The sequence below is a fragment of the Seriola dumerili genome, unplaced genomic scaffold (assembly GCF_002260705.1).
Source record: "Seriola dumerili isolate Sdu_G_001 unplaced genomic scaffold, Sdu_1.0 BDQW01000273.1, whole genome shotgun sequence".
NCBI classification, from domain to species: Eukaryota; Metazoa; Chordata; class Actinopteri; order Carangiformes; family Carangidae; genus Seriola; species Seriola dumerili.
This window is the reverse complement of record NW_019174528.1, coordinates 603,159-624,161: the sequence shown is the minus strand read 5'-3', so window position 1 is coordinate 624,161 and position 21,003 is coordinate 603,159. Positions and strand designations below refer to the sequence as shown.

General features: G+C 42.2%; 2 protein-coding genes across 3 annotated transcripts; one reads left to right on the top strand and one right to left on the bottom strand.

Moving 5' to 3' along the window:
• LOC111230534 (protein argonaute-3-like) lies at positions 1-17,080 on the bottom strand. Its single transcript, XM_022757292.1, has 19 exons — positions 16,960-17,080; positions 12,905-13,076; positions 12,666-12,786; positions 12,326-12,534; positions 11,996-12,132; positions 11,266-11,400; positions 10,970-11,057; positions 10,727-10,874; positions 10,179-10,298; positions 9,949-10,092; positions 8,938-9,104; positions 8,351-8,535; positions 8,042-8,201; positions 7,786-7,876; positions 6,996-7,190; positions 6,557-6,691; positions 6,344-6,445; positions 5,525-5,724; positions 1-4,289 (listed from the first exon to the last, which is right to left on the bottom strand). Exons 1-19 carry the CDS (start codon positions 16,976-16,978, stop codon positions 4,181-4,183), a joined length of 2,637 nt encoding a protein of 878 aa, XP_022613013.1. The 5' UTR covers positions 16,979-17,080; the 3' UTR covers positions 1-4,180.
• Positions 17,081-18,622: 1,542 nt separating this feature from the next.
• olah (oleoyl-ACP hydrolase) lies at positions 18,623-20,881 on the top strand. 2 transcript variants are annotated; one of them, XM_022757271.1, is made up of 7 exons: positions 18,623-18,695; positions 19,031-19,161; positions 19,347-19,485; positions 19,599-19,698; positions 19,783-19,952; positions 20,048-20,130; positions 20,476-20,881. In XM_022757271.1, exons 1-7 carry the CDS (start codon positions 18,673-18,675, stop codon positions 20,616-20,618), a joined length of 789 nt encoding a protein of 262 aa, XP_022612992.1. In that variant the 5' UTR covers positions 18,623-18,672; the 3' UTR covers positions 20,619-20,881. The 2 variants fall into 2 exon arrangements, with proteins under 2 accessions (XP_022612992.1, XP_022612993.1); XM_022757272.1 differs by lacking the exon at positions 18,623-18,695 and adding an exon at positions 18,737-18,825.
• The last annotated feature ends 122 nt before the right edge of the window (positions 20,882-21,003 follow it).

Here is a 21,003-nt window from a genome sequence, read left to right as displayed (position 1 = left end):
CTTAGGACCAGGATCAGATGAGTGTTAAGACAAAAAAAACAAACTGTTTTACTTCTAAAAGTGACACCATTTCATCATCAGGCAAAAAAACAACAAAAGCACATGAAAATACTGTGAAACCCAAACCTCCATTTTGTTTCTGAGTGTGGTGATATGCAGCCAACCACAGATTTGTTTTTGTGGGGAGACGGGCACTCAAAGAACTATCCCAAGTCTGCAAACTTCTAAATTTCACATTGATACAGAAAAACTAAAACCATAAAGAGGTTTGATAGTGACATGCAAACACAGAGGGAAGGCCAGGCAAACCGACTGCACAGAAACTTAATGATTGCTTCATTATTGCCGTTCATCTGAGAATGAACCATAAATTAAACTCTGAGGGAGGAAAACAGGCAGTAATAGAGGGGTCACGTCCCAATAGAGATAAGGTTAAATAAATAATGCTACATAATGTCTACACTGAACTACTCTTCACCTACAGAGTCTTGAATGTTCCCCTAGTTTATTTTCTTTGATTCAGAAATCTAAGTTTGTGGGTTTGTGCTTCAAAGTGCCCGTCCACTAAAAACTGATCCCCACAGGCCTTTTGGTCCTGCAGCTCCAAACTGATCAGTTCTGCATATTATGTGTTCTTGGCATATGTCAGAGGTACTCACACACACACACACACACACACACACACACACGTGCACGCACGCACACACACACACCTTACAGTATTGTCATGTATCAATATACTTGTTAATGTAGACTTTCTGAATGTTAAGATTTCTTTGATTTACTTGTTTTTTTTCAGCACCATCAGAAAAGGCACAGTCTGTTAACGGACTGGTGGACGAACTTTCAACCCTCCTCCTCCTCTTCTTCTTAGGAAAATGCAAAAATAATTTTAAAAAATGATGAAGTTTGGGAAACATATGAAACCCCATCAGAATAAAAGTCTTTCACCTCTCTGCTGAGCTACTGAGATGACAAAATGACAGAGTGGAGGGAGGTCGTCTCAGGTCGTCACGGTGGAGGAGGGTTGATGGTTCATCGCCGTGACAACACGACCGCAAACAATCTCCACAAAGCAGCAAATGCATCGCTTTTGCTTTTCACACAAGTATTGCATCATCAAATTTGGAAAAAATGATCACAGACCACTTTGATTATTAAATTCCATATTTCAACACAGCTTCTGCTTCAAATAGGACTTTGTTAGAAAAAATAAGTGGTGTGCATTTACATTAGTATCTTTAAATATAAATATATCTCCGTTCAGATTAAAAATGCTTCTGTTTGTGAGGAAAAAGGCGACTGCAGGTCGATTTACTGTGAGTGGCATCATGACAGGAAAAGGGATTTCCATAATAAGGCTCTCTCTATATATTACAGAGGAGGATTAGGGCCATGTCAATTTTTTTTTTTTTTTTTTTTACTTTAAATCTCAGAATTCTGACATTAAAAATTAAAATTTTCTCAAAATGCTGATTTTTAATCTCTTGAATAAAGTTTTTTCACATGGCCCTAATCCTCTTCCATACTATACATATACATATATACATATATAAACTCTCTGAAACAGGCGGCGCACTAACCAGCAATGTTAAACATGCCCACGACTTCTAGAACTATTCAAGTAAAATCAAATGCTGGTAATGTCTGACATTAAGAAACAGCTTCAACATGACAACAAACACAGAAGGAAACGATCTGCTGAGATATTCTTACAGTTCGAACTGCAGCAGAGAAACAATCTCCATCAACCAGAAACACATGTATCTTTTAAGTGCAGTTAAACTCCATTATCCTCTCATATATTTCATCTATATGTATCTGATGAGATATTATATTATAAATGTTTTCTTATAGCAGCTAAGGTTTGGTTCTGGTGACATGTGGCTAGCACAGTTAGCAGTACAGAGGCTTTTAGCACGACGCTGTAAGAGCACTGACACCACGACCACCGCCTCCCGTCCTCCACCCTCACCCTGACCAGGCACGTTGGTTTGGTCCAAGTGATAAACTGAAGGCTTCATCTGGATTAAACTGCACGGTCATGAAGGACAACAACCTCCAGGGCTGAGCAACAAACACTGTTTCTAAAACTCTGGAAACCACGGTCGAACCGTTCAACTCTTCAAAATGCTGGATTCTTCCTGGTAACTTCACTTTTACGTCATTATATTGATATTTGTTTGGTTGTAGTTGCATAATGACTCCGTTTTATCCAAAATACAAAGATATATTTGGAAAACTGTCTTGGAAATGTGTTAAATTTCAACGGAGACTCCCGCCAGTGAATCTGTCTGTCTCACCTGGATGAACGTAAACCTGCTCAGAAATTCATCATGTGTGAGATTATTCATGTTTTATTTTCACTTGGAAACAAAAATACTTTATGATCTCAACATAAACACCTTAGTTTGTTCTTTGGATCTTTACAAAAATACTAATTAGTATGAGAAAACAAAGATGGACCAAAGTATCTGTTGGATGCTTGGAATTAAGTATTTAGTGATATCAAGAAAAACAGGAAATTATTTTTAAATGTTTGATATTATAATCTTAGATTTAGCCTGATAATAAGTGTCATTTTTTGTGTTTGGACAAATCAGAGAAGTAAACAGGTTTCATAGATTTCTGAGACTCGAGTAAATATTTGATTTTGTTTTATGAAAATAGTTTGTTTTCTTGAAAAAAAGTACATTTTTGTATATTGTGAGAAATATTAATAATTGGAGAAAATAGTTTGTGATATTTCATAATCAATGTAAGCTGCTGTCTTTTGTGTTGAAATCATAAGATAATTTAGTTTCTGATCATTAGAAAACAAAACATTAAAAATGCTCTCACACACTCGGCCTGTTCTCAGATCAGCTACAGTCCTCTGCTCTGGGCAGAGTATTCATTAACAGACACTCAAACCTACATATCGTTAAAATCCTTCCCTCTTCAAACCAAACAAGGCACTTTATTTAGTCCGTCAGTCACCATCAGACGTCGCTGATCCCGCTCCTTCATCAGAATGTCAAATACTGAACATTCCTGAATCCAAGTTCATTGTCACTTTCCTAAACTCTCATAACAAACGTTTCATCAGACGAATACTGATGGGAAACATTCAGCACCTGCTCTCTCTGCTCCAACACCTTATTGCACCAAAGGAGTTCATCACGACTAAACTGCTCGAGTTCTTCTGAACAACTGAAATAAAAAATCTAAAAGGTTTGTGGTCGTCAGAAGATACAAACTCTCCTCTCTGTTCTATTGCTGAAACTGATGTTCATTTAAAATTCTAAAAAAAGAAAAAAAGAAACTCATAAATAGCAAGAGGAATAAAACACACGGAAAGGTTTGGTGTAACGCACGGTGCCAAGATGAACTATCACTCAGAGAAGGTTAAAATCGTCCATTTCATGGCTGCGGCGTTGTTTTCTAACAGTCCTCTTCACTGCACTTAAAGTCGCCGAGCGACACGCGGCGCCTCAGAGACTCGACGCTCGTGGCTTCTCTTAAAAAAGTGAAGGTTTCATTCGGTGGGTTGGTGTGAGAGACCGAGGAGCCGCTGGCTTAAAGGGAGACAGAAGAGTAACCACGAAGGCTCGTGTGTTTTTTGTGAGTGTTACTCGACTAACAGGTTGCCATGGCGATCAGACAAACAACACGTACAGTATCTAGAAAGTTGAAAACACACAAACAAACAAACAAACATGTAAAACCGTCGACTATATAAACCAGCGACGTCAGGCTCAGCGTGAGGCTAGGGAGCGAGTCGGTCCTCGCTGGTTCGGCTTCGTTCCCGTCCATGCACCAAAAAAATCATCAGTTTTTAGATTCCCGCCGCTCCGCCATGATTTAAAGACAAAAAAAACAGGAAAATAAAAGTTTGAGCTGCTGTTGAATCTGGAGGCTTAGAAAAAAAGAAAACAAAAGAGAGAATTCATGGTGATGTAAATACAGCAGAGGAAACGTGGAGGAGGAAGTGATGCATGGGTCGGAGCACAGAAACTATTGGCTGGTTTCAGATTGCATAATGTGGCTGTAGCTCCTCCCCCTCTGGCTTCTGTCATCCTCACGCCGCCTCAGTAGCTGCCGGCGTCACCGTCGAGTTCCAGTGACCAAAGCTGCACCAGCAGGGAGTCGGACCCTAAGACTGTGGCTGGGAGAGGTGGAGGGGCGTGGGGGCGGGGTTTCAGGCAAAGTACATGGTCCTCAGTGTGTCATGGTGGATCTGAACAGCCTTCGCCAGCGCCGTCGGGTCTCTGCCGTTACTCTGCCCTGAGACGTGGCTGCCCTCCGCACTGTCCGAGGAGAAGAAGAAAAACAGAGACGAGGACCAACATCAGTGACAGTCAGTAAACACTCAGATAACACCTGTAAACACCTGTAAACGCCTGTAAACACCTTTAAACACCTTTAAATACTCAGTAAACACTCAGATAACACCTGTAAACACCTGTAAACACCTGTAAACGCCTGTAAACACCTGTAAACACCTGTAAACACCTGTAAACACCTTTAAATACCCAGTAAACACCTGTAAACACCTGTAAACACCTTTAAATACTCAGTAAACACGTGCTCCCAAAGACAAATCTATCAAATTATCCATCTACACTATCTAGATCATTGGTTGTGAACCTTCAGGCCATGAAGGTGAAAGGCCGAGAAATCATTTACAAAACAGAACAATTTTGGTGAAAAAATGTAAATAAATGTAAATAAATGTAAATAAATGTAAATAAAGAGAAAATATTAATAATGTTTTAATCTGTAAAAACATGAAAAATGTTCTAACTCCTTTCATTGTTCCTCTGCTTGTGTTAAAGCCTCTCACTGTGAAAAGACAATGACAGGAGCTTTTATGTCGTCACCACCGGACCACATCACCAGAGCAAAGACTGGAGAATCACAGTGGAGAGCAGCTCAACAATCAGAGGAGAGATTCACTGATTCACCATCCGTCTCTGTCAAATGAAAAAGAAAAATCGATCTCCTGCTTTTAGTTCAGTCCTTATCATTAAAATAGAAACTGCTTTGAGAAGACATCAGCATTATTCGGCCTCCGTATTGTTCCTGGGTCGGATGTGGGCCGTCAACATTTGATATTTTCAGGTGGGACACGAGTTGGACACGGTTGGAAACCACTGATCTAGATATCAGATCAACCAGGTATCTGATAAGATGTCTTCATTAATGCTGCGGGGAACGACACACTGCCACAACATCAGAAACACCAACACACAATCGATCAGATAATCCAGTAGTGGATTAGTGGAGCTCATACAAACAATAAATAAAGTGATATCTGATAAATAAGATTAAAAATGAATTGATGATAGCCGTTACACTCTGTTTAATGTTCCTGTAACTTACTGTAAGTTATTAAAACAAGACTAGAATGTGTCAGTACTCGTCTAATCCTGATGTTAATGTCGTTCTCCAGGTAATACAGGTGTTCAAGTTCCACGTGTTTGTTCATTCAACAAATCAGTGGGTGGAATGTGAAATGTGTTACATCATAAAAAGACCTCACCTGTCGTGCTCCTTGTCGACCAGGTGGTAGCGGGCACGGAAGGCCACCAGGTGGGCGTAGTAGGCCGGTGCTGGGATGGAGACGGAGCGGGTGCAGCGGACGTAGGTGTGGCACAGCTGGTAGGTGAGGAGCTGGAACTCATCGGCGGTGAAACAGTTGTCGTCCCACAGGACGTGGTAGTGGGAGGGGCGACTCGTACCCTGGAGGGGGGGGTCGACAGTGTGAGGTGACGTAAGAAGAGAAACTACAGGATAATAAACCTTTATTTGTCTTCACTGGTCGCTGGAATCAGTCTCCAACAGACTGACACGTATCTCTGCAGAGTTATAAATTCATTTGTGATGAATTTGACAGTAAACGTCTCTGTCTCCACATTGTCTCCACACGCAGCTGCTACAGTGGTGAGAAAATATATTTATAATTTTCATATTCAGACGAGACAGAAACTACAGTGGACGGAGTCAGTCTGATGTGACGTGGCTGCTGTGATGTCACTATGACATCATCAGGTATCTTCTGTCTGATTTTGCCGGACGTGTCACACAGCAGCGAGCTCCTGGTCTAATGACAGAATCAACAGTAGAAACAACGACCTGGTGCCTCGTGACAGAAAACAGCTGCTGCCTTTCTCAACACTGACGTTTTAGAGCGGGAATTCTTTGTTGTTGCCTGATCACAAACAGATTTAGTTTTATTTTATCTTGTAACAAAGTGACATTTTTAAATCTCTGTAAAACTGAAGTTTTTCCTCTCAATAACGTTTGAAAGAGCTTCACTTCGAGGCAGAGCAGCAACTACAAAGGCCAAACACTCTCTCACCTGAATCCCAGCGTGACTGCAGAGGTAAAAGTCAAACTCGTAGGGGTGGGTGATGTCTGTGTCCACCGTGGTGCCGGCAGGAATGTTTCCACTTCGTCCAACCTGACAGAAACACAACAGAGTGATGTACGAGAACAGAGCCTCGGATGTTGGTTCACGCCTCAGTTCAATCACTTCCACCGTTAATGAAGTCAAGTGGTCTGTGCCGCTCACCCGCTCGTTGCGATCTGCGCAGAAGAGGCGCGTGTGATGGCGTTTCTGGACGACGATGTAGGTGATCCCCGGCTGGTATTCTTTCTCCAGACTGATGCACGCCTCCCTGATGGCCAGCAGCTCGTAGTACAGCACCTGCACAGAACACACTCAGTATTTATACTTCCAGGTTAATTAATCTATCCTGCACTGACGACTTACGTGTCAACAGTATTTACACAATCTGCTTTTATATATTTTACTGACTCTCTTCACTGTCAGATCCTTTTACATGACGCTGATGTTTTTATTCACTGTTCAAACTTCTCTTTTATCTGGTTTTATTTTTCTGTCAATTACTTTGTAACTTTGTTAAGAAATAAAAGTTATTATTATTATTTATTGTTATAAAATATCTAAGCTCTCAGCACAAACAGGAAGAGGAAAGAGGAGGTCCCACCTGTCTGAACTGTCCCTCCGACACTCCGTCCCTGTAGAAGATGATCCTCGTCGGCTTGTAGCGCGTCGACTTGTAGAACTGGATCAGGAGCTCTCGCACCATAGAGGCCAGGTCCTGGATGATCTCCTGTCTGGGCCTCTGGACCCGCACTGTGGCGCAGTACCTGCTGGGGTGGGCGTCCATACTGCCCACCACCTGTAGAGGAAGTCACAAGTCACAGTCACTGTTCTGCTCATGACTGTAAAAGCAACACAGCTGATGTAACGAGCCTTTCCTGAAAATAAGAATCAAATACAAAACCTGGCCCATAAAAACTTACATTTCTATTTACAGATAAAACTACAGTGTAAAACTGGAGAGTCTCCTGATATAAACTGAGGTCATGGTTTTGCCTGGTGTCAGTGTCAAACTGCAGCTCCAGCTTTGTTTTACACAACTGGTGCAACAAGAGTAAAATCACACTGAGTCTCCTCCTCCACTCAGACCAGCTCCAGGTCACTTCCTGTTTATCCACTCAGGAAATATGAAGTCTGTGACCTTTGACCTTTAGCCACCAAAATCTAATCAGTGCATCCTTGAGTCCAGGTGAATGTTAGTTCTGTTGGTGTTACTGAGACATCGTGTCCCCGAGAATAAGACGGACGACCTGAAACAAAATGGCCGCCGCTCTGACTGTCGCCGACGTGAAGGAATAAAAATTAGTTTGTGGTTTCAGGAGAAACTGTTCACTGTGATCCAAACACAGATTTCCATGTGTAGTTTAAGGGGGAGAGATGAAGTGACGTCTCACCGCTGCAATAGAAGGCTTTTTCCCGTCTCCTGCTGGAGGATGAGTGACGTCGGCGCCGAGGAAGATGACGGGCTGCTGGAACACAGACGGGCTGATGGACGAGAGGAGACATTACAGAGAGCCGTCACTGCAGTGACTCAGAGACAGACAGAGGACAGAGAGAGGTCTGCAGCTGCCACCACATGGAAAAACTTTTTTTTTTCTTTTTTTTTTTAAAAATCTGAATGAAAAATCCCAGAATCCTTTGAGGTTTTACCGTTGGTGTGGAACCAGGATGTTGTTGATTCCTCCCAGTTTGACGTTGATCTTGAGGCAGAGGTTGGAGAGGGTCTGAGGGGACGTCTTCACTACGTTCTTCACCTGGACGCACTGGGTGGCCATGCCCAGGAGGGTGTCCCCCACCCGCTTCACCTCCGCTGAGGGTCACAGGTTGAACAGTGATCTCTTTACATTTCCTGTTTACACTTCCTCACAATCTTGAAGTGACAACACTTCTGACTTTTCTTTCCTGTGCTGCTTTAAACTTTAACTGTGTTTGGTTTAGTTATTTGTTGAGCCGTTGTACCGTAGACGGGCGTCTTCCCCGGCAGGATTACGATGATGAGCTGCAGCCCGGCGTAGGTGTTCTTCAGGTGTCTGAACATGGGCTCCACGCTGTCGGCTCCCTGGGCGTATTTACAGAAGCACGGCTGACCTTGGATCGGCATCCCAGCATCCTTTGAGATTTTCCGCAGCTGGTCAGTGAAGCTCCTGAAGGAAATAATCAGTATTTAACAGTCGTCCAGAAAAACACTGAGATAATCTGGTGTGTTGAAGGGTTTAAAATCTATGTATGTAACTGACTGACTGACTGACCAACCCGTGATCAAACAGTCTTTTTTATGTTAAAACAAATTAATTTACTAAATTAATGATGATACCTGGTGATAATAATTCTAAATAAATGTATCTCACATCAGTGATGTTACAGTTTGACTAATGTCTAAAAATATGATTCACTAACATTAACAGAAGCTGCACACGAGGATCTAAAGGAAAATACAGTCATTACTATCTGACTGGTTTCTTCACTTTGTATCTAAGTGTTTTATTCTTTAAGTCTCTGTCAATAAGTAACTGAACAAACAGTAAAAATGATTTCTGTGAACTCACTTGAGGATCTCCTCCCTGCACTGCCTCTGGGTGGCGAAGCAGGCGATGGCCCACATCTTGATCTCCACTCCGGTGTGAAACTGTTTCCCCCTCATGTCCCACACGCCGTGGCTGGGCGTGGCCACCGTGCGGTTCTGCAACGACAGTGCAGGGTTGATCTGCTGGGGCTCACACGCACACGTACAGTACATGGACACACAGACAACGTATGGATTCAAAGGATTCAGGCAGCCAGTGAGATCACATGATAAAAGGCTAATGATTATCATTAGGCTGAGTGATTGATAAAGAGTCACTGATCATAGAATTAGAGACAAATTCATTTAAATTTCATCTGTGCTCGCCTCTGATTGGCTCATGCAGATCAGATGCAAAACAAGAGATTGCTTTTAAAATAAAACCGTTTCTGGGTTTGATTTGACAATATAATATAAACAATATAAAACCACAGCAAATCCACACATGAAAGAAAAGATGGGATTTATAGGCAAGATGTAAACAGAAAGAAATGTGATGTAATGTGATGAGTCATAGGAGTGCCATAAGAAGAATAAATCAATAAAAGAATTAGAAAATTAATGTGGAAATAAAAACAGGATTAAATAAAAAAACACAAACACTTTTCCCCTATTGTTCTTGTTTTTACCCTGTTACTGTTTCTTTCTCAATTCTTTTATTTATTTGTCATGATAGGTCCAATTTTTTTTATTTACTTATTTATTCTTTTATTTATTTCTGCTTTTATTTCCACAATTATTTTCTTATTCTTTTATTGATTTATTCTTTTTTATGGCACTCGTGTGACTCCATAGGAAACAAATCAAACATGAGAAAAATAAATCTAGATATTAATAACAGGGTTTCCTCATTGAGAAATTTTTGCAATTCAAATATCTAAAGACTCACAGGAAACGGTGCTAATATGATCTGAGTTTTTGGAGCCAGAGGAAACCTGCTGTTTCATGCTGAAAGACACACGTGCAAATGAAGCGTGATTTAAAGGGGAGGTACCATAAATGGTTCAGAGCTCACCCTGCCGCCATACTGCAGCATGGGGGCCGGCAGGACGCGGCCCGTCACCTGAGCCATCTCGTCTCGCACTCGGAACTGAAACTCCTGGACGAACGGGTCGGCCTCGTAATTCGCACTCCGCACCTGAAGAAGAAAAGATATTATTCATTATTTTACTTTACAGGAAACAAAAAGATGCTTCTTCCTCTCCTGGTCCACAGGACACTCACCAGCCGGCTGATCTCCTCCTGTCTGTCGGGCGCAGAGCGCGCTGTTGCTTTGATCATGGTCGACGTCTGGTTATCCGTTAGCTTTTTAATGCAGCGCTGTCCAGCTACGATGTTGCACACCTACATGAGGAAAAACACCCATTTACATTAGTCAAAAATAGGGCTGCACGACGTGCAGTTTAAATCATATTACGATTATTTTGGCAGATATTGACGTTTCAGTTTTTCAATTTTAAAATGACGATAATGTGATTTTTGTTGATACAAAACAAACTTGTTCCTTTACGTCTGGAAACTATGATCTGTAGGTCGAGCGTCTCTGTAGCTTAAACACACATCGACATGTCAACCAACCGGCTGGATATGAAAATATAATTTATGATTCATGGCACTAACTGGATTTTGATTGGACTAAAAGATTAAATGATTATCAGCTGCCAAAACATGTTTTTTTTCACATTATCCCAAAAGGTTACCAACCACGACGACAGACAACCTGTGAGGATTTCATTTCCAATCATTACTTTCCAGTCACCGTCAGTCCTCACCTCCAGGGGCAGGTAGGTGTGTTTCTGCTCCTGTCCCACCTGCAGACAGGGCAGGTGTGGATACTTCAGCTGCAGATTGTACTTCTCTCTGAAGTACTGCGCCACGGTGCGTTCGACCGTCTGACCGTTCTCCAGCTGCAGCGGAAATCTGCGGATTTGAAAGTAACGAGAATCTCTTATTAACTAAAGCCGGCGACGTCTTCGACTAGTTCACGGCTACAGGGAGGCGATGTGGGAACATACGTCTGCAGGCTGGCAGGGCGCCGGGTCACATTACAGACTCTGTACTTCCTACGCATCGTTCCACAGTGTGTCACTTCCACCTTCAGACCTGTGAAGATGGAGGAGGCACCGATGTGAAACAACACTGGTAAAATATGAGTGACAACAACTCAAGAGGCTTAAATTCCTTGTAGCTCCTTTATGCATCAAATAAACATTTATTACCCAGCATTCAATAGTGTGACTGACATCACACATGTGCAGGAGCTGCTCCTTCACTAAGCAGTGCAGGGTGAGGCGGTGACCTGGGGACATACCTTTGATCTCTTTGGTGAACTTGACCCTGTGGGAGTCGGTGAGGGGGCGGGGCTGCTCGTCAATGTTGTGAATGTCCAGGACCTCACACATGAACTGAATGACTGGCTGGGCTTTATAAAAGGCTGTGGCTGACACTGAAACGACACAGAACAACATCACACTGTAAAAAAATGACACTGATAAACTTTGATGATCAGCTGCTGATTAGAAGAAACATCGTCATTTCAAACAACATCAACATCAGAATATTCAAGTTTTCTGCAGAAACCAGATGTTCTGAGTCGGTCTTCAGGTTTGAGTAAAATGAAGTAACACTTGAATATGATTAACAAATATTCAACAGCTCTGGACACACTGTACTGAGAGAAGGATCCTCCTGTTATTTACCCTCATCTGGAAGACAACAACATGACTCCCAGAGTCTCTGTATAACAGAGCTGAGATTAAAATACATGGATCTGGTTCTTGGTTTTTTGAAGTCATCACACTTTCTCAGTTTCTTGCAGAGAGTCAGATGAGAAGACTGACACCTGTCTCATATCTGTCCATTAATAAAGAAGCCAAAGATGCCAAATGGTTAGCTTAGTTTAGCATAAAGACTGGAAACAGGGGGGGGGCAGTTAGCCTGGCTCTTAAGCATGAAAGAAACATGAGAATATAAATCTTCTCAAGTTTCCCAAAATGTGGAACTTTTCCTTTGAACTTCCTGGTTTCACGGTGTTTCCTCACCATCGATGTTGAGCATCATCTTCCACATGGCCGGCCGCACCGACTGATGGAAACCAAACCAAACCTCTCTCCCTCCGCCCAGCGGGTGGTCGTAGCCCTCCGGGGAGGAGAAGAAAGACCGTCCGACAGGTGTGTACCTGGTGAGGAGAGAGAGGACACGCACAACAGTAGTCACTGATCTTTTATAATAAAATATAAAAGAAATATTTACATTGATCTTTTCATATGATCTGAAGTTCTTTCAGTTCGACGTGGAGCTGAATTTCTTTACTTTTATTTTTAGACATTTCATTTAAAATTCTGTGCAGATGTCAGAGCGAGGGAACTCACTTCATGGAGGGGAGGTGTCGGAGGACGACGTCCACGGCGTGAACCGGGTTGGTGCTGAGGGGTTTCTCCAGGTCCAGCGGTTCGGACACGCCACGACCTGTCAGGACTTCGTGCAGCATGTGCCAGCTGACCAACGACACGAATCTGATGGTGACTTTAAAGGGGCGGTCCTTCCCGCCTTCACCTGGCAGGGTGACGTCCAGATCCACCTGAAGAGGAAGACACGGGATGTTTTAGCTCAGGTATTCATGATACAAAATACAAGTTCAGCTTTAATGTAGCACTGTGCTTTAGACTGTTGTTTCTCCAGATTACACAAAACACTAGTGTCGACTCTCACCCCAGCAGTGGCGACAGGAAGTGGGTTAGCAGTGTAGAGGCTTTTCTTCCCATCGTAGACCGGGAGACGGTCACCGAAGATGGTCACCTTGAAATGCTGAACCATGGAGTCCACCACCTCCCTGAGAAGGCAGCATGTCATATTAATACCAGTCACTGCATGACAACATCAAACACACACTGTTCTGCTTGAACACGACAGATAAACCAGATAAAACCAGTTCAAGTCTTTCCTGGTACCTGTTGACTCTGCGGGGACATTTGTCCGGTTTGATGTCCACTTCATACAGGTAGACGTCGATTTTGGGGATTTCCACCTGGAAGCAGTTGGCCAGCAGCTTGATGGGCTTCCCAATAGTGCCATAGCCCGGTCGCCGTGGCAACGAAAACAGGGCTTGGGCTCCAACGGCTCCTACAACAAGTAAAACAATTAATTACGGCAAACACTGGCTGTCTCAATAAACTATAAAAATATTGTATTGGTAACTTGAGTATACCAACAAGTTAAAGTTTTAATGTAAATACTTAAAGCTGAAATAATCAATATATTTTTTATCAACAGTAGATCAGTGATTATGTTTTGCTTTTCTGTTTAGGTTTTGCCTCAGCGCTCTCATCGCTGTCACCACAGCTTCATTTCCACTGTACATCTATTCTTGATTCATGATTCAGTATCCATTACAGATAGAACAAAGACCAAACCAGTGATCATGAATGTGCCAAACAAGCCAAGAGCTTTGAAGAGAAGACAACCGTAAGCAGGAAGTGGTTAACAGAGGAAAGAGCAGATGGTGGCTGCTGGGACTGAAGGTGGTCAGAGACGTTAAAGATTGATAAACTGATGAAACTGAAACAAACGGGCAAACGCTGGTTTTCTTTTCGCCCCGAAGTCGATCTGATAATGACCGTTTAAAAGGTTGTGGAGTTGGGTGACATTTTAAATAAAGACCAGCTCGGCGGTCGCAGATTTCTCCTGACTGACGTGGCCTTTGCCAAGACGGGAAGAGAAGTAGGCGAGCGACATGCCACGACAACACGACACCAATTTACCGAAATGCCAAATTGGAAACTACGCAGAGAAAAAAAAACATCTGACATCACCAAACCACACAATTTCCACAAATGTGACTCAGACGATCCGTGTGAGCGCGCGCACACACACACACACACACACACACACACACACACGAAAGTGTTTCAGCAGCAGAGAGCTGGTGTCAGGGTCGAGGGCTGACCCTGGACCTGCCGTACGGAGACATCATCCACTGCACTTTCTGCTGCTGTGTCCCCAGGCAGCTTCCTCCCCTGTGCTGTTCCCATGGCAATGGCGCACATGTTGCTACGGTTTCTCCATGGCAACTAAAGCCATACTGACAAGAGGAGGAAAAACAGGAGCACACAGATCTGTCTCATTTATCTCTGAGCTGCAGCGTAACAATCTTTCTTTTTTTATAAATTTGAACTTTTATATTTAAAACTAAAAAAGAAGGTGAAGATAAAAATGGAGCAACATTATTTTTTTGAGGAATTATTATGGGAAACATCCTCCACTGGGCACAGAGCAGACAGCAGCTTCTGCACCAGCATTGACCCAAAAACACAAAAGGTTCAGTGTAGAGGAGACACAATGGAGAGATTAATGACCACTTATCAGGCTGTTCATCACACACATGCACCACACCACCAGCAGGAGCCCACACAGAGCTGACATTCAGCCCACACACTGTAAAAGAGCACTTCACTGAGGCGCTGCTGCACAGTCCCAACATCACTTCACTAATGTGTTGAGCTGATACTGAACCATTAAAACAAACGTTGGTTTAACCCTGCAGACTTCTGGTCAGGTGAAGGATTGCTCACTCTTAAAAACCTGCAAATTTTAAATCTAATTCTTCTTCACGCTTTACAAAAATACCGAATATGTCCCGTTGTTTCACATGGCAGAGTTTTAAAATAGTGCACAACATGTCCAGATTATTACTGCTGGAATGAGTCGTTTAATTGATCAGGTGACTGATAAATCATCTGCAACTACTGTGAGAATCAAATAATCATTAAGTCATTTTTTCCTATTGTCTATTCGATTCACCTTTATTCATTGTACTATTTGATTTTTTTTACTGTAAAACACTTTGAGCTCCATCTCTTGTATGAAAAATGCTCGATACATAAAGTTTATTGTTATTATTATTATTATCATCATTCAAGCAAAAATCATTTATTTAAATGCCCAAACGTCCTCAGCTTCCAGCCTGCAAGTGAACGCTGCATCATGTTCAAACACACTTGTTTAATCTGAAGGGGAAGTTTGGCCTGTTGCAACAGAGTAAGAAGTTTTCCCACTGGGTCTGAAGTGAGACAAAAATAATCATTTCACTGAGCGCCGTCTTTCCCTCCAACTCTCCTTTAGGAACATTCAACCTTTCACACACTGAGCTGACGATCACAGCCTCATTTAGTTTCACATAAATTGTGGCTGGACTAAAACCCGATCAATGAGCGTCACACTGCCTCAGGTGCCTGTCAGAAATGTCCTCATCAGGAGCTGATCAGTCAATCAATCAGTGAGGAAATTAGAATGACGAGAGAAGTGAAGTCCAGATTTTCGATTAGAGCAGAAACAATTAATCAATTATTAACAATTCTGAAAATCAATTTATCTTTTCAGTTATTTACTTAAATCTACTTCCTGAAATGTGGATTTGCTGCTTTTCTCTTATTTATATCAAAGTACATCATGAATCTTTGGTCAGACAAAATACACTGATTATAACAGGCGTTAATCACAGTTTTGGACATTTAATAAACTAAGCAATCAATCAATCAATATATGAAAACATCAGTTATTTAAGTGTTTGTTCTGTAATGCCAGAAAATCTTGAAAAATGCTCATCACAGCTTCCTGAAGCTCAAGTTAATCTTCACGTCTTATTCTGACTGACTGTTCAAAATTCAAATATATTCAATTAATAATAATGTCACATAGTGAAAAGCTTCACAGCTGAGGAGCTGAAACCAAGAACTGTTCGGCTTCTCTGCTTGATAAATAACTAATAATGGTAAAATAACTAAACAGTGAATCAATTATAAAAATATCTGCCATATTTGTCAGTAAATCAATTAATCAGATTATTGTTTCAGCTCTAAATGAAAACAAGTGACAAAGATTTAACAGTTAGAGTTAAAGAGAGTTAAACAGCTGATGATAAATGTGATGTTATATTATTGTTTTGACTCAAACACACATTGGCCCTTTAATCAAATGTTTTACAGATTCTACATTAAATGACGTCTCTAATGAAGCTTCTCTCTGTTTGTGCTCATACAGTGAAAGGTGGAGAATGAATGGGTGAGTTTCACTGAACCAGTTTGGTCTTGTTGTCCTCCCAGTCCTCCACCGGCCCCAAAGATATCAATAATACACAAGCTGGGACTCAAACTGTGACTTCTCCTGCCCTGATCCATTGATTTGTAATTAACACAGGCAGCAGTTAACTGAACTTTATTCAATAGTTAGGGTTACTATGGCAGCAGCTGGTGTGAAAGGCTGCCCTTCAAACTGATATGTACACACACACACACACACACCCCTCCCTGAAAGTGAGCCAGCCACTCTCAGGCTTCAGGCACACCTGACGGGATCACCACCTGCTTCTGACAGCCCAAAAGAGTGACGTAAGAATACAAGAAACCCGTGGGACTGGTTTGGGACACACACACACACACACACACACACACACACACACACACACACACACACACACACACACACACACACTGAGACACTACAGTGACCGCCAAAACCCCGCTGAGAAACGGACACCCAAGTCTGTCTGCTGCGGCTGGACACCAGTGTCCATGACAGCCGGGCAACTTATTAACCACTGTGCTGAGGACGTACAGTCAGCAATTTATTAGGAACACCCAGCTTTAACTAATGCAGTCTAATACAACAGTGCTGAAGTTTATAATGCGCCGTTTTCATTGAAATAGTTTTATCGGAGTTGATTTAACTGTGAGGTTTGTGTTGCTGTTTTACACACAGAGGTGTTTCTGTTTCTGTCCTCATTTAAATGACGCGGACAAAATAACAACTGTACTGTATGAACTGCTGTATGAGACTGCATTAGTTTTAGCTGGGTGTTCCTAATAAACTCATAGTTTACTGACTTGCTGCTCCCAAATGCGGGTCAAACGTGTGTGTAGCTCTGCAGACAGTCTGAAAATAACCCAAGTGAAGCACCTGAACGCCACATTAGCGCAGTTAAGCATGGCCGTTAGTCCGGGGTTCCCACCTGTTGTTCCGATTTCCATTCATGAGGTCTCTGTCCGGATGACCCGGCACCCAGTGATCACTTCTGCCTCTGCGTGGATTCAAACTTTCACTACAGTTCCGCTGACACCCCGCTCCCCGGCTCCCGGCTCCCCGCTCCCCGCTCCCCGGCTTCGGCACCTGGTGTAGACCCGGGCCGCTTTGGGGTCCCCTCGGCTGAAAGACCTCTCTCTCTCTCCGGACCCGCGTTACCACGACTGACAGCTCAAAGTTCAACAAATCGTCTCCGCTTTCGTTCTTTAAAACTCTTTTTCGTGGACCTGAAACAAGAAGATTATTTTCAGTGTTGAAAATGTTTCGTGACAGTTTAGTCACGGAGTTTGTTAAATTTCGCCGATAGCCGCGGCGGGTAAGCTAACAGCGTTCGTTAGCTTTAGCCGACCACAACTAGCAACTAACAGCCAACTCGAAACCCAAAACCGACATAAATATTTACCGGGTCAGCGGCTGTATTCGTCTTCCCGGTGGGTTAACGTGACAATCCGGTGTTCTTCTTTAACGAACTGATATGGGAGCTTCACTACCCCGGCGTCCTCCTCGGTATCGGCGAGAAACCGGTCTGAAATCTGCACTTTACACCGCCCTCTCCTTCACTGACGTCAAGCTAACAAGAATACAACAGTAAGACTTCCGGAATGCTCCTTCAAAACAAAAGCATAACTGACAAATTACGGCAGATGCTGCTAAGCAGATATTTTAAAACCTGTCTTAGAGCTACGATGCCAAGTGAATTTCCTGTTCATTTCCTTTTGCTTTTTGTTGTCATGTGCACTCCAATAATCACTTAGGCAAAGTAGCTATTTACAGTGTTTTCCCAATATCCTTATTATAACTTTCTCATCACGTCCCATACAGATTGTACAGACTGAATCATGCAGTAACAATACAATGATTTGAGATTTTTGGATTTTGATTTTGAGATCAAAAATACTTATATATATATAATTTAAAAATTACCTGCAAATGTTCACATTTCCCTTTCAGGTAAGACATTTCCATCTTTTTTGATAATAATTTTTGGTTTGCAGAGTTGAGTAGTATAATTATGAAATTATAATAGTATAATTTTGAACTTTGAGTATTTCCATTTGATCATACTTTATACTTCTGATCCACTATATCTCAGAGGGATATATTGTACCACACAACTTTGACTTGAAATTCAGTATTTTCACAGCCGGGTGTTGCTGCTTTTAGTAAATGACCTGAACGCTTCTTGGCTTTTATTTGGACAGGGACTGCTGTGTGATTTCCGGTATAATCCTGACTATCTCTGTGTAACTTCACAGATTGTCTGTCCCTCCTCCTCCTCTACAACCGAGGGAAATCCGTCAGGAAATACCAACTACAGAAAACAACGTCACTTCCTAAAAACTTTTTTTTTTAAATTCCATGCGTCATGTTTTGAAATGATATCTTGTATTTCAGGTGTTGTAACCTGTCCATCAAGCCGTCAGAAGAACACGTATCACAGTATGACAGAAGTGAATACTTGTAAAAACTGATGCGGATGATTTCCATCCTGTCATGAAGATTCACACTCCACACTGTAGATGTCTCCAGAATCCATAGACATAATGTCACAGCAGCTCCAAATATAAACCATAGAAGAAAACAACCAGGAAGTGTTACACTTCAACATGAGGAGGTGCCACAGTTTTCTGAGGAGAAGTTAATGGAGCTTCCAGCATCAAACAGGTGTGATTTCATATTCAATAATTCACCTTAAATTTAATTCATCAGTGCTTTAGGGTGAATTGTTCTGTTGGAAAAGCCTCAGCTCAGTCTGTGTGTTCAGCTGCTGAACAGAACCACAGTCCAAACAGAGGTAGATTGGCCCTGGATTTTCTTATATGCTGCTTTTTTGTAAATTTTTGTAAATATTGACTTGTACATATGATGTTATTATTACTATTATTTATCTGTCTTAGTATTTGTTACTGACATCTTGCAGTTATTTTCTTTCTTGTACAGTCACTTTGCTGCTGTGACACTAATAAAGGAATATCTTATCTTATCTCATGTTAACTCAGGATGGAGAAGGTGATCAACTGTTTCCAGAAAAGGCCGGACGCTGTGGCCCGGCTCATCTGCTTCCCCTGGGCAGGCGGAGGGTCCATACACTACGCTCGCTGGGGAAACATCCTCAACAGCTCCATTGAAGGTAACACACCTGGAGGGTATTGTTCAAGAGCTGCACTTTGCTGTTTACTCAGTATTCACCATTTCTCAGGTGTGTGGAAAAATACCCATCACTCTGGGAAGGTGAGAGTTTAACGTCAGAATCGTTACGTCTTTGTGAAGCCATGTTGCTGGAAATGTTTTTCACATGCTTCCTGTCACTGTCAGTGTTCGCTGTCAAACTTCCCGGCAGAGAGAGTCGAGCCAAAGAGCCGTTCTTTCTCAACATGCAGCAGATTGTGGACGAGGTTGTTGGAGTGTTGTTACCGGTGCTGAAAGAGAAGCCGTTTGCTCTCTTCGGCCACAGGTATGATCAGAATAAAGCTTTATGAATAACATCGTATCTGTCACTGTTTCCATGCTCTTCCCCTGTTTTATTTTTATATTAAGACATGTTTGCACTTTCCTCCTCTGTCTCAGTTTTGGTGCCTTCACAAGTTTTGCTGTAGCAGACGCTCTGAAGAAAATCCACAACCTGGAGCCGGTTCACATCTTCCTCTCTGGAGCCTCTGCACCTCATGTAAGTTTATTTCTCTAATTTATAGTTTAGACTCTTTAAATGAACATGAGGGTTTGGTGTTTATAATCCTGTGTTGTGTTTCAGTCAGAGACTCGTATCAAAGCCCCGAAGAGGAGCGAGTTGTCGGATGAGGATTTTCTCAAGTGGCTGATGTCTATTGGAGGAACTCCTCCTGAACTTCTGTCCAACCCTGAAGTCCTGAAGCTCTTCCTTCCCGCCCTGAAGGCCGACCTGCACGTGGTGGAGAACTACAGGTCAGCTGACATCTCTGTTAGTTTCTTCGTTCATGTTAATCATTCATTTTAATCAAGGTGAGATTCAGTGGGAGGAGTTTGTGTCTTAACTGCAGGTGTGAGAAGCCGGACGTTCCACTCCTGTCCTGCCCGGTCACATGTTTCGATGGAAAAGAAGACGTCCCTCATGATTTACAAGGTCAGATATCTGATGATTCATTACACACTCACTCCACCTGATGATGGACGGTGCTGATGTAGCTCTCAGGATCCTCAGTGTCAGTAACTGTGGAACTTTAGGTCTCAACAAATTAATTTTAGTTAAAAACATCAGCGCTTGTGAAGCTGGACTGTAGAGGAGCTGGAATATTATTGATTTAGTGACAAATTCAAACGGTTCACTTCAGAAACTGCCTCAGAGCAAAGACACAAAGTTAAAACTGTTCCAGACAGATCAGACAACAGGCCGAGCTGTGTCGGCTGAACATGTGTCATTCATGATTCCTGAATGTAATTAATGATATTCATTTATTTTGATCAACAGCTTGGAAAGACATCACGTCAGGAGATTTCACCACCAGGATGCTGGATGGATCTCACTTTTACCTGAAGGATTCTGGGAATGAGAAAGTTTTATTAGACTACATCACAAAACATCTGGAAACATCAGAAATGGACTATTTATAATGAAATATGGACAATTACTGCACCGAGTCTAATGACCTCACGTTGTTTTACTAATTCATTGTGATGGAATTTAACTGTTTGATTAATTAATTAGTTTTTCTTTAAAAAAAAAAAAAATGTAATTCTTTTTGTTTTGTCAAACCAACTTGTGACTGAGAAACGAGCCCACAGCTGTCTGTGCAACAGGTTGTTATGACATCATATTTAGGTTTTGTTGCTAGGCGACATCTAGTGGTCGTAGTAATGATGACAGGACCAAAGGGAAAAGTGTCAGTGACGTAGTATAAAGAGACACAGAGTGCACGTCAGGAGGAGGAGGTGAACGGAGAGCGGTGTTCGATTCCCGTGTTGTTTCTATTGTCCATGACCGTTCGTTGTTGGTACT

Excerpts from the sequence above, each read along its gene's own strand:
- LOC111230534 (XM_022757292.1), bottom strand. Across the intron at positions 12,133-12,325 it reads CGACACCTCCCCTCCATGAA|GTACACACCTGTCGGACGGT; the intron begins GTGAGTTCCCTC and ends TCTCCTCACCAG. Across the intron at positions 4,290-5,524 it reads GTCGACAAGGAGCACGACAG|TGCGGAGGGCAGCCACGTCT; the intron begins GTGAGGTCTTTT and ends CTCCTCGGACAG.
- olah (XM_022757271.1), top strand. The coding sequence starts at position 18,673 with ATGGAGCTTCCAGCATCAAACAG. Across the intron at positions 18,696-19,030 it reads GAGCTTCCAGCATCAAACAG|GATGGAGAAGGTGATCAACT; the intron begins GTGTGATTTCAT and ends ATGTTAACTCAG. Across the intron at positions 20,131-20,475 it reads CGTCCCTCATGATTTACAAG|CTTGGAAAGACATCACGTCA; the intron begins GTCAGATATCTG and ends TTTGATCAACAG.